Below are 16,779 nucleotides of genomic sequence, written 5' to 3' on the forward strand. Positions count from 1 at the left end.
CATTTTTCAGAAAAACATATTTTGAAAAGATGTTTTTATATTAGATATATTTTTGCTGTGGTCAGTCACTCACAAGTGTGGTCTATCAATACCAGGTGGTATTTTGTAAAAATGTAAAAGGACTTCAGTATAATTTCACTTTGAACTTAAGACTGCTCATGTTACTTTCGACCCCGTCAGTTGGGACGAAAGTAACACACAGGTGGGTCAAAAGTAACACAACAATATACAAGCTAGAATTTTTGTGTTACTCTTTTTTTATTTTTTTATTAGCCTAACTATACCCGAGTATGACCTTGTTAACATGTAACTGCAAACATATTTTAGCCTTTATATTTGCAAAAAATTGTTAATTTACATTTTCATTTTAAATTTCAGTTTCATCAATGTTTCAAAAATAACCCAATAGTACAAACTTGAATTGTTTAGAATATTTTTGTATTGACAATGTCAATCTATTTTATAAAATGTGTTTTCAACATGAACAATATGAAAATTAAATTAAATTACCATAATATAAATTCTATCTGTTAGGGGTGGGCAAAAAAATCGATTCACATATGAATCGCGATTCAAACTTTACCGATTCAAAATCGATTCATAGAATTCCAAAAATCGATTCTTGTTTTTTTTTTTTTTTTTTTTTTTATTGAAATATATTTTTTTTTGGTATTGTCCTGAAATGAGTCTAGCTTGCCATTCCCATAGATGGCGCAGCATCGAATTCACACTTGCACTACGCCTGCACACTCTTGTCATAGCCAAAAGAAGAAGTGCAGCAGAAGCGGAGTAGAAGGAAGGCTGGCTGGCTGGCTGGCTGTGTGGCGTGTCTGTTTTTATTTCGGCTCCCATTAACAGGTTAGAACTTGCACACAGCCTGCGTGACACGCGCGTCTCAGGTGTGGCCCGAGTCGTGCGGAAAACGCGTGCATGAAATAGAACCGACGCCTATTTTTCTTGCGACACGCAAGCGTGTTGGAAGCGTTTCCAGGCAAAATAGAATGTTTATATATGTCATCTTGCATATGACACGAATATTCATATTAATAAATGACATTTTGATGTTTGAAAGTCTAGGTTTTGACATAAATGCAGATATAATGTAGGCTTATTGTATTTTTAGCGCAATTTTCCACCGGGCAAATTGCGATTGTTAACTCATGATTTCTGTTCTGTCTGTGCGCACTTCTATCTACTCCTCAACCAGACCACCTAGAGACTTCGGGTTTTCGGCATTATGTTAAGGAAGTTCTAATCTCGGGAACGCACAAAAAAATTCCGGGAAAATATTTACTATCTCTTAGTGTTGTGATCCCATGAGGTGAGAAAATTGCGCTAAAACACTCAAGTTTTTATTACTTGTTTTTTATCGATTTTCAAAAATTGCACCTGTCAATACAGAACGAAATATTCTGTAGCCTATTTTGCCGTCAATAGCCTAGGCCTACTCCTTAAACTACATTTAGCAGTATTGTTTGTTTGATCTGACTACAGCACTTTAAAGCTAAATGTAAAAAAAAAAAAAATTCTGACTACAGCACTTTAAAGCTAAATGTAAAATATATATATATATATATTTAAGTTTTAATTTAAACTTGAATTAAATGTATTTGAAAGCTGGCCAAAGCTTGGCACTTTGCACTGTTTAGTTGCAAAAGTTTTATGAAGACAAAGTAATATCAAACTTCATTTAATTTATTTCTTTTCTTTTAAATTGTATGTCTACTGCAATCACACAGGAAAAAGCCAACTACATTTATATACTGTGAATCGTTTTTTGAATCGAGAATCGTTTTTGAATCGAAAATCGATTTTGAATCGAATCTTGAGACTAAAAATCGGTATCGAATCGAATCGTGAAATTTTCTGAATCGTGCACCCCTACTATCTGTCTTACTGACCCTCACTCTTGCCATGTTGTGTTGGTATAATATGACATAAACATGTTTTAATAAATGCTGCAACACAGAGAAAGTCACCACATTAGCAGCGCGACAAAAGAACACTTGTTTTCACTATAGCGGGACAAAAGTAACAGGTGTAACTCCTGACATTTAAACCCGATTTACTTTTATACTGAAAAACTCTGACAAGGCAAACTTCAGGATGTGTTGCAGCACTTAATAACAGACATACAACTTAAGCAATCATGACTTAGTTGTTTCTTTATTTGTTTATCTATTTATTTAACATGTATGTGTGCATTAAAAGTACCATTTCGGCAACCAGAAGGTTTCTGAGCCAAATGAAGATAAAGATGTGTTGTGGTGACTGGCGTGTTTATTGAACCAATCAGATAAGAGTAAACCTAGAGTCAGCGAGAAGCTCATCTGATTGGCTACATGAAGAAGGTGGACCCGCCCTCCTCTTCGCGCTTGCAAAACTCAATGAGTGAGAGAATCGTGCCAAAACTGGAAGCGCAGGTAAAAGAAAGACGCAACTGTACAAATCGGGTTATTTCGGGAACTTTGTTGCCCTATGCACACATTTAGACATTTGCAACAGTTCATTTTTTACACAAAGTTTGATTTTATGCAGTGAATCTGTTTTGCAGTTCCTAACTCTGTTGTTTTCGGTCGCAAATTGCTGTTCACGGTCCTGCAATACTTTTGGCCGTATTTGAGCGCAAAAACCGTGCCAAAAGTGTTCGCGCGGAAAAATGGAAGTCAGAGGAATACAGATCCTATTTATTTTGCGTTAGCATGAAGCTGCAGCTTCACAATATATGAATTACACTTACGAATAACAGTTAAATGCTGCAAATATTTTTTTCTTACACTTGAAAGGCGATTTACACCTTTACAAATCTTCTCTTGCGCATGCAAATTTAATTTACGCTTGCAATCTTATGTACACTTTCACAAATCTTACCCTGCGCATGCAATACTTTATGGCATCATTTTACCTTCATAGAAAACTGCTTTCCGGACCTAACTGCGGAAAACGATGACGAAATCATGTGATATTTGGCAGCTCCGTCAAGGGTTGCGTACTAAACGTGCTGTCATAGCTTGAAATGCTAATATATTCAGGGCTCTGAGAAAATCCCTTTGTTACTTTCGTCCCGCGTTACTTTCGCCCCGGTTCTCCCCTATTCTTTTTCCATTTAACACAAATATTAGCAGTAGTTTGGGAACAATTTTTGTCAAGAAAAGCTGCTTTACCGCAAATAACTGTGGTGTCACGACAAAATTAGCCTAATGTAACATTTGTTCGTGTTTTTGCTCCCGGTAAAGCTTCGTTTCTCTGTAGTTTAAATGTGCATTGATAATCTATTATTATTTTATTATTAAACTGTTTCGAAAATAATTTTCATACTGTTGGTATTTGTTAAAAACAAGATTATCCTACTTAATTATCCTAACATCTTAAAGATCATTTATCATTATTTTTGAAACTTAGTCTAGCATTTTTTTCCTGATTAGGCTATTGTACGAAAATTATTGAAATTAAATTTTAAATGGTCAATAAGTTAAATTAAAATAATAAGAACATTATAAGACTACACTGAAAAATTACAAATGCATTAAATGATGTTATGAGATTGTTTATATTGAATATACACAGTGTTCAATGTGGGCCGGTGTTGTGCCAAACTTCGACTCCCTGCAAAATTTTTACCCCCCTCGTGGAACTCCTAACTCCACCCCTAATCCTAATATAATATCCCTAATCACCCCTAATCCCTGTCAATACTAGAGGGGTAATCATTAAAAAAAAGAGGGGTCAGAAGTCGGGAAACACCAGCACTTCTATATTTGAATCTGAAGCGTACCTCTCTTTTTCATGCGTACGGCCACTTCTCACATGTTGACAGGTGTCGTGCCGAAAAGTGATGGTCCGCCGAAAATCGATTGTCGTCCACGGGAGCGCGCGCAGCGTGTTAAAGCTGTATCGCCCAGTGTCTTTACGACTACAGCTGCTTTTATGTGGATCAAACAGACATAATGTGCAAATAAACGTCAGCTTATATGCGTGGTAATAGTGATTGAAGCCTCTACTTATTGATTGAAAGGTTATTTCTGCCCTGAAATTAGTTGACTTCCTTCAGAAGAATTATATTTCACTGATTATAACTCACATAGTACTTTTTACCTCTTAAAATACCTTAAGATGGCCAATACAACCATTATAATGCAGCATTTCACCTGCCAGAAAGTGATTGAAGCCTCTACTTATTGACTGAAAGGTTATATGGTTGTGGTGGATGACCCAGAGGAGGAGGAGGTGGTGGTTGACTGCCCAGTAGAGGAGGAGGAGGAGGAGGAGGAGGAAGAGGAGGAGGAAGAGGAGGTGGTGGTGGACGGCCAGGAGGGGGAGGAGGAGGTGGTGTTAGTGGAGGACAGCCAGGAGGTGGTGGTGGTGGTGGATGGCCTAGAGAAGAAGGAGGATGGCCTAGAGGAGGAGGAGGAAGAGGAGGTGGTGGTGGTGGATGGCCTAGAGAAGAAGGAGGATGGCCTAGAGGAGGAGGAGGAAGAGGAGGTGGTGGTGGTGGATGGCCTAGAGAAGAAGGAGGATGGCCTAGAGGAGGAGGAGGAAGAGGAGGTGGTGGTGGTGGTGGTTGGCCCAGAAGAAGAAGCAGGGGGCAGTCCAGAAGTGGGAGTGGTGGAACACTTGCGTGGAACTCTTGGCTGTTCCTCTCTATATCAAGTGATCACTGTTGATTTTTGGTGTCATCACTCCTTGGCTGTCCACAAGATCCACACTTTTTCCTTCAATTGCCGTTATGGTGTATGGCCCAAGGTAGTTGGGATCCAATTTGCCCCCTTTCCTCTGCTGGTTCCTAACGTTCACCCGTCACACTTTCATGCCCACATGAAAGGTTGAGGTGGCTTTGCCTTTGGTTTTTTTTATCTTGTTTTGACTGTGTTGTGTTGGTATTTTTGATAGCAGTCTGAAGAACTTGGTCTAGTTTCAGAATTTCTTCTGTAACCTCTTCCACAGACATATTCTCCTCAACACTGCTATCCACCTATAAAATGATTCCTATAAAATGATTCTATAAAATGATTCGGCCATCTAAAGGTATTTTAAGAGGTAAAAAGTACTATGTGAGTTATAATCTGTCAAATATAACCCTCATGAATATAATCAACTAATTTCAGGGCAGAAATAACCTTTCAATCAATAAGTAGAGGCTTCAATCACTTTTAGGCTTCAATCACTTTTAGGCTTCAATCACTATTACCACGGATATAAGCTGATGTTTATTTGCACGTTATGTCTGTTTGATCCACATAAAAGCAGCTGTAGTTTAAAGAGACTGGGCGATACAGCTTTAACACGCTGCGCGCGCTCCCGTGGACAGCAATCGATTTTTGGCGGACCATCACTTTTCGGCACGACACCGGTACTCTGAGCGCTAGGGGTGGTTAATCTGTCTGATTTCCCGATTCGATTACGATTATTGAAGTCCCGATTCGATTACAGTCGATTTTCGATTATTAACGATTCTCGATTAGCGATTATTGATTTTCCATTTCACAACAGTAAACGAAAATACACTACAAAGTGATTGCAGTATTAAAAAAAGTCAGCAGCTGAATTACTTAACTCTTTTATTGAGTAACAACAACTCAAAGCACTTTCTGTGTCGTGTAGTTATAACTTCAGAATTATTTGTATGTAGCTTATGTTCTGTAGAACACAGAAATGAATACATCACATTGTGTTGAGACTCATCAAGTTGAACTAAACAATAACAAATAAATGAACGGCTTATTTCCTTTAGGAAGTAGATCAGAACCAACATACTGTAGAAATTAGACAATTTTCTTCTCGAAAGACAAGGTGTTCAGGTGGAGGAAGACTGCAGGTTGCAGTCGAAACATGTCAAGGTAAAGAAAAAGTTTTTTCTCCACCTGAACACCTTGTCTTTCTAGAAGAGAATTGTCCAATTTAATCATTAAGAAGACAAAATGAACATTTTTGAACAACTTACTGTAGCTTCAATTAGTAACATACAAAACCACTCTTATACACAACTAAATAATAAAGAGTTATGACTTGAAATGTTTGCTGTATACTACAATCAAAAACAGCTTATACAAAAAAAGTGAATGAACATCTGCAGAGAGCACAGTCAAAATGTAACTTTTTGTGACTGAAATTGCACATATTGCAGTAGGCTATAACGTACGTATAACAGATCGGTTTACACAGTGTGCTGATGTGAAAACTAAACAATACAGAAAGCAGCTCTCATACAAAAATACTAAATAGGTAACAATGAAATTGCCAATTGTATACGTTAGCTTTTAAGGAAGGTGCCGTTCGAATTTGGCGCTCAGCCATCATGCGTCTGTTATGTATGTGCGCGACCATAGACATATGTCTATGTGCGCGACTCTGTTATGTGCGCGCCACAGACTGTCCGCGCACTGCACGTCCGCATATAGTTCCGCCTTTTGCGTTCCGTCAATATTACGTTATTAGAAAAAAAAAAAAATTTTTTTTTTTTAGAAAATCGATTTTTTTGACATTTGTGAATCGATTCAGAATCGTCCACGTCCGCATCGCGATGCATCGAAGAATCGATTTTTCCCCCACCCCTACTGAGCGCCCATCGAAACAGAGAATCAGGCTGTTAATTAATCGTATACATCACGCGTTTGGAGCTTTAATAAGTTGCGAACTTAACGGATCATTTATCTGCACAATGTGATTGTGACTGAAGCCCAATTGTTTAATTTTGTAAGAGTGGCGTGCGAATCACCGTAAGGCACGTTCACAAGCGCGCTCCCAAAAGTGTGATGATAAGATTTGCACGAGCCATTCTTATGCGACGCTGATGATTAAACGTGTAACCCATTTAAATTCTATTGAGAATGTAGTAAATCTCTTCAAAGAAAGCCCAACATGATCTAAAATAGCTACTAAAAATTCTCTTTACTAGAATTGATCACGTTCTATTGTATTTATTGACAAACTTGTATAATTTATAATAATCTGTTAGGGGAATAGATTTTTCACTAAATATTTATATTACAACTGTGGCATGTTGTAGCTTTAGTTTTTAAATGTGTTGCTATTTTTCATAACAAATGCTATAGATAAAAAAGAAAGAAAAAAGTGAACATTGGCCTTAGCATGATAATGAGGAGCCATGGATGATCTTACTTGTAATTAAATCCTTATTGTAACACATGCTATATTTGAACAATGACAAGAACTGTTACGTACTCATAAGGCCAAATAAGTTAAAATCAAGAGTTTTAAAGTCTGGACCTTCTTGATTCATTGACTAGATTGGTTTCCCCAATGTGTAAAATGTGTTCTGCTAATTCAGATATTCCAAGAGATGACAGGAAATTTACATGTTCAGCATGAGAGAATTTTAAGTAAAGATTTGGATTATTTGGATAAAACATCTGCAAAAAATACACAAACAAATAAATAAACTTCACAAGGGAGCATGCCCTGGGTCCCTGTTAAACAGCTCACACTTCAACTTTAATTTTTTGTTATTGACATTTTAATCGGGCTACTTGTCCAGTCGGGCAAGTACATTTGGCAAGCATTAATGTCGAGTCCTGCATTGCGTTCTCAGCCGAGTCACACCACCACTGGCTTGACTGCATGTTCAAGGCGTTAAAGATTGTACAAGGACTGAACATTTCACTGTGCCAGTCTTTTTATAGACCGTAACGAGCTGCTCCACTTCATCGTCGTCTTCTGATATTCCATAGCATTATATAATAAGCAGTATCCTAACAAAATTCGATACACAAAATTATGCTTAGCTCAAAGGCAGGGATTTTTTAGCAGTGCAACAAAACGTATGCAACAACTAGTTTTTTAGGAGTGACTTCATCACACACCATTTTATCGGTAAGTTTTTTGCGCATATTTACTTAATAATTGTGCATAATTTATTGGGAACAAGACTAACTGAGAAGTAACAATGGAGAAACAGAGCTTTTCAAACCTGTGTCATTTGAACCAAATGCTTCAGTGATTCAAATCGCTCGAATCGCAGCACGCTGACGACTCCTGATCAAAACAGTGTGAATGCAACGAGAACAACAAACATGAATAATGACAACTTTTACATTGATTATCTGTGTAATGTATTACATGTACAAAATTCAATAATATAAAGAATAACTAAACTGTTTGTATATTTTATGTTCTTAATTTGTAGTGCTGGATTTGAGTGTGTTTAGTCTAATCAGGGGCCGTATTCACAAAGCATTTTATCTTACCACTAGGAGTACTCCTAAATCGCACTAAAAGACTTTAGCTAGGAGTTTTCTCTTAAAAGTTATTCACAACGCCTTTCAGACCTACTCTTAGTAAAGAAAAATGACAACTCCTAAACTAAGAGTGAGTCTTCGTTGCTATGGATGTCGTCATTACTCATGCACGAGCTTGACTGAAGTGACCACCTTGATTGGCTGATGATTGTAACGCGGGAATGATTCCAAACCCCGCCCCTACGATGATGAGTGACAGGTGACAGGTCTGAGAATGCGTGCGCTACACAAGTAGTGTGAAGGACGGAAGATGATGAATAACTGAATAAATAGCCTAAATGAATAAAGAGTAAGGCTAAACAAATAGCCTAGTAGCCTAATGAAACATATGGATTGATGCAATATCTTTGCAACATTATTGAATTAATCTGTCACTATATGCCTCTGCCTACGTTTGCAAAGAGAAGAACATTTTAATTTGATTCACAGTGAAACGTTAAAATTAGTTTACATGCAATGAGTAGCCTAGTTTTGGTTGTTGTTGGTGGCGTTATTGCATCCCTAGTTATGCCACAATGCAGAATTGTTCCCTCGCGATTGGAAGCTCCTGTAGCCGCCGCATACGCATCAAAACATCGCAACGTGAAATGCCACAAAAAGCGGTTTGTGAATAGGTCTTAGTGAGTTAGGAGTCCTCTCGACTTCTTTTAAGCTGTCCCAGGCTTAGGTGCTACTTTTAGGGCTAAAATGCTTCGTGAATTACTCTTAGTCAAAAAAATTAGGAGTCCTAAAGTTACGAGTGACACGCCCATTATTTTTAGGAGTTGCTCCTAAATTCGCCAGTTAGGAGCTACTTTTAGCCTTAAAATTCTTTTTGAATACGGCCCCAGATCATTAAGTCCATTAACTCTATCTGACTGACTCTCTTACCAGTGAACTGAACTACTGAACTAGATCTGATTGAGACACACTCATAGAATTAGTTTTATTTTCTTCCTTTCATTTTTTTCTCATCTAAAACAGGACAAAGTGTCCAAACACACAAGAAAACTCCTGATGAAGTGAGTGAGATCCACGTGACACACTATTATAAAGATGGCGTTTATAAAAGAGGAGAGCGAAGATGTGAAGATTGAAGAAACATTCAGAGTGAAACATGAAGAAACTGAGGAACAAACAGGTCAGTTTCATTCTCAAAGCTGAACTCAGTTATTTGATCCTTATTAAAAAAGTCCAGCTCTACAGAAATGAATGATATTTTTGAAGAATCACTAAGAGCAAATTTACATTCTATTCTATAACATGTCGAATTAAATCTTATGTATCATAGAAATAGTCTTTCTATGGTCCCCACTTCCACTGAGTTTGATGAATTGACATGAAAATTGAAGGGTTAGTTCAGCCAAAAAAGAAAATTGTCATTTAATCTCCTTCCAAAACCAAATGAGGAACACAAATTAAGATATTTTAAATGAAATCTGAGAGCTTTCTGTCCATCCATTGACAGCTACGCAACTAACACTTTGACGCTTCAAAAAGTTCATAAAGAGATTGTTAAATGAATCCATATGAATTGAGCGGAAGAACAGACATGATCATAATATGATGAATGGATTGAATTTAGTCTTTTGTTCACATAGTATAGGCTAAACATTCATCCACTCACACATCAGTTGTGGTGAACAATTCGCAAGTTCGCTTGACGTGCGAGAACCAGTGGGGTTCATTCTTGTGTGTTACGCAACACGTTTAACATCATAATATACATCTTATACATAATTCACCCGCTATATTGCTTAATATACCCGAGTAATGTAATTTTACCACAGGACGTCTAATATTAATGGCCAATTCGCACGGGATAAGATAGCTCAGTAAAACTAGCAGAAGTGGAGGAGTAACTCGATTTGCGCACCGCCGTCATCCTCATGTTGTCATGTGAGTATTACGTTGCGTGATTAGAATACAAGCCAGGCTTATTTTGGTTAGTCAGACTTATTGTCGGTTGATTCTGTTTCATAAAGCAAACTTAAAATAGTTCAAACTCAGTTACTCTGGCAACTTATGCTGGGAAACTAACCTGGTCCAGGGCAGGCTAACTATCAGGCGAAGCCTCAGCTGTTACACAGATCCTCTAACATTGACCAATAGGAACACAATGACTGACACTCTCTCCAAAAATTAATATACAGTACAGAAAATCAACTTACACTGACCAAATTTCTAAACGCAACACTTTTGTTTTTGCCCCCATTTTTCATGAGCTGAACTCCAAGATCTAAGACTTTTTCTATGTACACAAAAGGCCCATTTCTCTCAAATCTGTCTAAATCTGTGTTAGTGAGCACTTCTCCTTTGCCGAGATAATCCACCTCACAGGTGTGGCATATCAAGATGCTGATTAGACAGCATGATTATTGCACAGGTGTGCCAGAGATGTATGAATTCACGAATCATAAATTGTATATCAGCTAATAAATTAGTTTTTTTATTAGACAGTCGTGAGACTGAATGCATTGAACAGCACTCACATGGCGCAGCGCTACTCATATGCTAAGAGAGAGATAAGATAGTAGAGCTGCACGATTCATCTTTAAAAGACTGTGATTTCCATTCAAACACCCACGCGATCTTCCATTTCGTCTGTCTATTAAAACTTTGACAAAATCATATCGCAACATTCAGCTGCCGCTGACCCAGCGAGAGTCGTCATGAAACGCCAGTCTTTTTCTCATAGTATTATTATCTCTGTGATACAGTAGTTCAAATTATCAAAGAAGTACTGGGATAAAAGTTTAAAGTTCAAATATAAACACTGATGTCTACAATAGCGATAGAGTAAATCAGCTTTGGATAAAAACTTGGTGCTTAAAATAACGCATTTTTCGATTATATTTTTTCGCCACAAGGTGACTGTTAAAAAATGAATTTATTGAATAATTTATTATAGAGAATGTAGTACTGTATGATGCTTCTAAAATAAGTCAGACAAATTTGATGAATTGTTTTTGTAAATATGACTCACACTTATACAGTGTGTACATGATGTACAACAGGGGTCGGCAATTAACTTTGGCCGCGGGCCAATTTTTCTTTTAGCCAGTAGATGGCGGGCCAGCTACACGGAGTAGCCCTATGGGTACAAATTAAATAGCTACTCTTAATGAATACTCTTAACGTCTACATTGCATATATCAATGAAATCATTTTAAACAGATCAAGTACTATTGTGTTAACATATTAGGCTACAGCTATTTTAATAAAGGTGTGAATAGCAATGCCTAATTTGCTTACAGTCCGACTTTTGAACTTTATTCCTTTTTTATTATTATTATTTATTCGGGACACACACATACACACCTATGGTTTAAGGAGGTCTGCGCGGGACTGTTTTTTTTTTCTTCTTTTCGTCCCGCTCCCACAAGGTTCAATTCAGCAATTAAAATACACTCTGTGTTCACGCGCATTATTTCCCGACCTGACGGGTCCGCAAAATTTAGATCTAGTTTCCAGAATCTCACATTCAAATGTCTCTAACGGAAAGAGAGAGATTAAGTAGCCTATAACAGTTATAAATGCTTTGTGTTCGTGTCAACATAAAATAGTATTTTAGCATTGTAGGCTACTGTCAGCAGAGAAAAAAGTCACAGAAAAAAATAATGAAATATAAATAACATAAATTAAATAGGACAAAGCCTATCACTCAAATTGTTAAGCAACATAAACGAAAACCATATTGCCCTACTGACAAATGAAGCATGCTATTTTCTGCCAACTATTTCAAACATCCTTGCAAAAAAATAATGTTGTTTATTATTTATTAACAATGGTTTCAGTACCAAACAGCTCCTCCGAGCTAGGAGCCTACAGGTGGTCAGAATGAAGTGCGGATACGCTGTCAAAGATGTCGGGAGTGGGCTATCGTCAGTCAGACCGCCCGCTCCGTCCAAAGTATAGGTACAGAGTTCCGACCGCTACCGTCTTTATATTTTAAAATTGAATCCCGCGCCGCATGATTCATGCGCGTTTTACACAGTATGCGGCGGTGAAATCTCAAGTAGCCTAGTGGAAGAGTTTTGTGCAGCATTTAGTGCAAATATTTTTTATCAGGTAGGCTAATACATATTATTTATCAGTGTGTTATAGGCCTACCCGAGTAAATAATAAGTAACGAATGATACACGGGGCCTATTTGTAAACCGTTATTGTAAAATAAAAATAGGCTGAAAAAAAAAAAAAAAAAAAAAACGGACTTCCAAAATAATCCGGCGGGCCAGAAAATATTGCTGGCGGGCCAGTTTTGGCCCGCGGGCCGCCTATTGCCGACCCCTGATGTACAAGATATGATTTAACTTTTTTACTTCGGAATTCTTAAAAAAAAAAAAAAAAAAAAAAACGCAATACATATCATATCAGCACCCAAGTATCGTAATAACATCGAAACGGGAGATGGGTGTATCGTCCCAGCCCTAATATATATACATACATGCATACATAGATCCCTCATTGGCAGCTTACGTTAAGGGCCCATTGAAGCAGTCACTAATGAATGCATCTATGTATTATATCTATTGTTTCTACAAGCAGAAACAGAGGATAGCGCGAATATTATGTCACTGATATGCGACAATGACAAGGGACGAGCCATTATTTAAAACTGGTATTTCTCTGGATTTACAAATCCTTGGGAACTTTTGGAATAATGTACACAACTGCATGAAATATATCACACTGTGCAAGTGGTTTTTGAACATTTTATAACAAAAATCTGACATATTGTACCTTTAAGAAGAGGATCTATGGCCTCTGGAAGCATCTTTTTCAGTAGCTTAGTTGGTATAGGGTATAACATACATGTTGTCGATTTAGATGATTTAATTTGATGCAATAATGCTTTCTTTCAACGAAATGCGAAGAACCTCTAGTTTTTTTTTATTCCAGCTGTGCTCGATCTGTCTGTGTTTTCACTGTTATACGGTAGGGGGGCGCTATGATATCTTCTAAAAGAGTACTGAATCTCCTGATCAAAACACATGTGAAGATGCAGAAACAAATGATATCATATTTAATCATATGCATATTATTATATATGTAAAATAATGCGATCATCAACATTAAAGGCCCCTGAAATCAAAATTTAAGTTTTTTTATTTTAGTATGAAGATGTTAGCCTTTAGGTTATGATTGAGCTGGTGTGTTCCAAACCAATGACAAAATTCACATTTAGGAGATATAAGCATTCAAACTAACAGTACCTCACTTTTTTATGACATCACTCACCACTGACTTCATCTTCTCATCACATCATCTGTCCAAGCAAATGCTCTCTAGAATCTAAAGCGTCCCGTTCCCTATGTTATAAATACTATCTGGCCATTCATTAACACGGTGTTAATTCATTCATTCATACAACCACTGATAAACATATTCGGATTTATTTGAAAAAAAAAAAAAAAAATAAGCAAAGGGTCTGTTCTTTCTTTTGACACATTGCATGTTCAGAAATTCATACAACAAAATATTCTGGGGAACATGAACATTTTGTGAAAACGATCAAAAAGGCTGTCTTTTTTTTTTTTTTTTTTTTTTACGGTGGTGGGGAAAGAGTTAAGTACTCATGATTTTCAGCCATTCAAAGCTTTGTGTAATAAGCAGAATTTTCCAATTGATACATTGTGACAGTACATACCTTGAGATCAAGCATCTTATGTTCAGAGGGTTTTGGTCCAATAATTAATTCCTCTGTTTTGGCAGAATTTAATTGAAGAAAATTACTAGTTATCCCTTCTTTTGTGTCATTTATACACTCTGCCATAATTAAGAAGTTTTGTCAGGTTTTGAGGAAATGCAAAACTGAGTATCACTGGCATAACAAATAATAATAATATCTCTCAGGGGAAGCAGGGAGAAAAGCAGAGGACCTAATACTGAGCCCTGTGGTACTCCATAATTGTATTTTATAATATTTTAGACATAAATAGCTAATTTGAAATGGGTCTATAATTATCTTCTCCTGGGCAAGGTTGGTTTTGTTTTTTGATAACTGACTGAGCATTTTTAGTCTAGAGTTAACAATATTGTGAAGAGGTTTTGAGATTGCATGTAACACCTATCTTAGTAGCTTAGTGCGTATAGTAACTAACATACATGTTGTTGCTTTGATACTGTTGATTTTGATGTGTGTTGCTTTGTACCATTAAATTGGGCTTCATTTGTATTTGTCTCTTTTTTTTTGCATTAGACTTGATGTCACTGAAAGAGGAAAGTCAAGAACTGAATGAAACAGAAGAGAAAGACCAGTGTGACAAACAGAATGATCTTATTACTGAAAAAAAATTATTTAGTTGCTCACAGACTGAAAATACTTCACGAAAAAGAGCAAATGGAAGTTATTTGAGCTGCCAACAGTGTGGAAAAAGTTTCAATAGAAAAGGACATCTTAAAGTCCACATGAGAATTCACACTGGAGAGAAGCCTCACACCTGCCAACAGTGTGGAATAAGTTTCACTCAAGAAGTAATCCTTAACAGGCACATGAGAATTCACACTGGAGAGAAGCCTTTTACTTGCAAACTGTGTGGAAATTGTTTCAGTAGGGAAGGAAGCCTCAAAAGCCACATGAGAATTCACACTGGAGAGAAGCCTTACCTATGCCCTCAGTGTGGGAAATGTTTCACTCAAAAAGGACACCTTGAAAGCCACATGAGAAGTCACACCGGAGAGAAGCCTTACACTTGCAAACTGTGTGGAAATAGTTTTATTCAGAAAGGAAGCCTCAAAAGCCATATGAGAATTCATACGGGAGAGAAGCCGTTCGCCTGCAAACTGTGTGAAAATAGTTTCAATCGAAAAGCAAGCCTTAAAAGCCACATGAGAATTCACACTGGAGAGCAGCCTTTCACATGCCCTCAATGTGGAAAGAGTTTTACACACAAACCAACTTTTAATAACCACATGAGAATTCACACCGGAGAGAAGCCTTTCTCCTGCAAACTGTGTGGAAAGGGTTTCATTCGAAAAGCAAGCCTTAAAAACCATGTGAGGACTCATACTGGAGAGCAGCCTTTCACATGCCCTCAATGTGGGAGAGGTTTTACATATAAAACAACCTTTAATGCCCACATGAGAATTCATACTGGAGAACAGCCTTACACCTGCCCTAAATGTGGAAGGAGTTTTAGACAAAAACCAACCTTTAATGCCCACATGAGAATTCATACTGGAGAACAGCCTTACACCTGCCCTAAATGTGGAAGGAGTTTTAGACAAAAAACAACTTTAAATACCCACATGAGAGTTCACACTGGAGAGAAGCCGTTCACCTGCCAACAGTGTGGAAAGAGTTTCACTGAAAACGGAAACCTTAAAAAACACATGAGAATTCACACTGGAGAGAAGCCGTTCACATGTGATTAGTGTGGAAAGAGTTTTGCATGTAAAGTAAACATTGATTCACATTTTTGATCAGTGTAATAAAACATTAAACCCCATTTTTGTTAATTTTGTGGGAAGTGTTTAAATTGGCACTAGAAAATTTAGGCTACACTCATGCCGCAACTGAAGTTATAGGGATTATAGTTGATCCCCGGATTGGAATGCATTGTGATTTGTGCATTAATTGCAAAGTTTAACCATCATAGAGTGACTGTTTATCATTTGCATGTACTTTGAAGTCCTGTCAGTTTTAAGCATCATCCGCAAGAAGACGAACTCACACGCTGTTTTCTGTCCGGACACAGCACGTGAACACCGAATTCAGTTCTCTTTCTCTTCCTTTTGATCTTGAACGGACACTTGCTCGCAAAATTAAGTCAAAATGCTTGTCTCTGCGAGTGTCCTTGTAAACAGTTGGTCATGTGTTGTAAACAACTGAGAAAGAAAACGTATGCATATCATTATATTAGATCCGTGCATTCGTCTTAAAGAGACAACAGCCTTATATCCGCAGCTGTTTGTCACCAATGTTAAAGGAGAACTCTGGTCAATTTTAACATTGAGCTCATTTTTTTGTACATTTGGAGTGCTGTCAATACAGAGAACAACGACAAAAATCGGTGTTGCCTACACCGAGTTATTGTATTTTTAAAATTTGCACCCTGCTGACTTCAATGGGGCAAGTACTAAACCTGCTTTTAGCCTCTTAACATCCTTGATGTGTCATTACAAGTGCACAGAAAATGTGAGTGATTCCTTCAGAGTGAACACGAGTGAATCTGACTGCAATAGATGTGAAAGATGTGTATAAAAATGATGTTATTTAAGCCAGCGCAAATACCTGTGTTTACATCCTGTTTTCGGATGAAGTCCAAAGTAGTCGATTGCCGAGTTGACGCGAGTGATCATAGGTAACTAAACCTATGCGCGTGAACTCGGCAATCGACTACTTTGAACATTTCATTAAGTAAACTGGTGTTAATGTCATCTTAGTTATACAAATATTTATATTAAACATAAAAGTTTACAAACGTTTACACTGACATTCTGAGAATCTGAGACGTGTCAGACAAGCTGGTTAGTATAGCCTAGGCTACGATTAGCTGGTAGTATAGGTTATTTTAAACATCCACAACTAATGTAAACATAG

General features: G+C 37.3%; 2 protein-coding genes across 2 annotated transcripts in view; both read left to right on the forward strand.

Annotated features, from left to right (window-relative positions):
* The window catches only part of LOC307157620 (uncharacterized protein), a gene marked incomplete at its 3' end in the record, with an annotated part of 91,365 nt that overhangs the window by 433 nt on the left and 74,153 nt on the right, over window positions 1-16,779 (forward strand). The window lies entirely within an intron of this gene.
* Window positions 776-15,773, forward strand: LOC307157275 (uncharacterized protein). The gene is made up of 3 exons (XM_079869152.1): window positions 776-858; window positions 9,219-9,375; window positions 14,437-15,773. The coding sequence occupies exons 2-3, from the start codon at window positions 9,291-9,293 to the stop codon at window positions 15,609-15,611; spliced, it is 1,260 nt and encodes a 419-aa protein (XP_079725278.1). The 5' UTR covers window positions 776-858; window positions 9,219-9,290; the 3' UTR covers window positions 15,612-15,773.

Source organism: Squalius cephalus (assembly GCF_949319135.1).
Source record: "Squalius cephalus genome assembly, chromosome: 4".
Taxonomy (NCBI): Eukaryota; Metazoa; Chordata; class Actinopteri; order Cypriniformes; family Leuciscidae; genus Squalius; species Squalius cephalus.

Bases quoted from the DNA above. Each gene is read 5' to 3' on its own strand.
- LOC307157275 (XM_079869152.1), top strand. From the start codon at position 9,291: ATGGCGTTTATAAAAGAGGAGAGCGAAGATGTGAAGATTGAAGAAACA. The intron at 9,376-14,436 runs GTCAGTTTCATT...TTTTTGCATTAG, and splicing joins AGAAACTGAGGAACAAACAG to ACTTGATGTCACTGAAAGAG.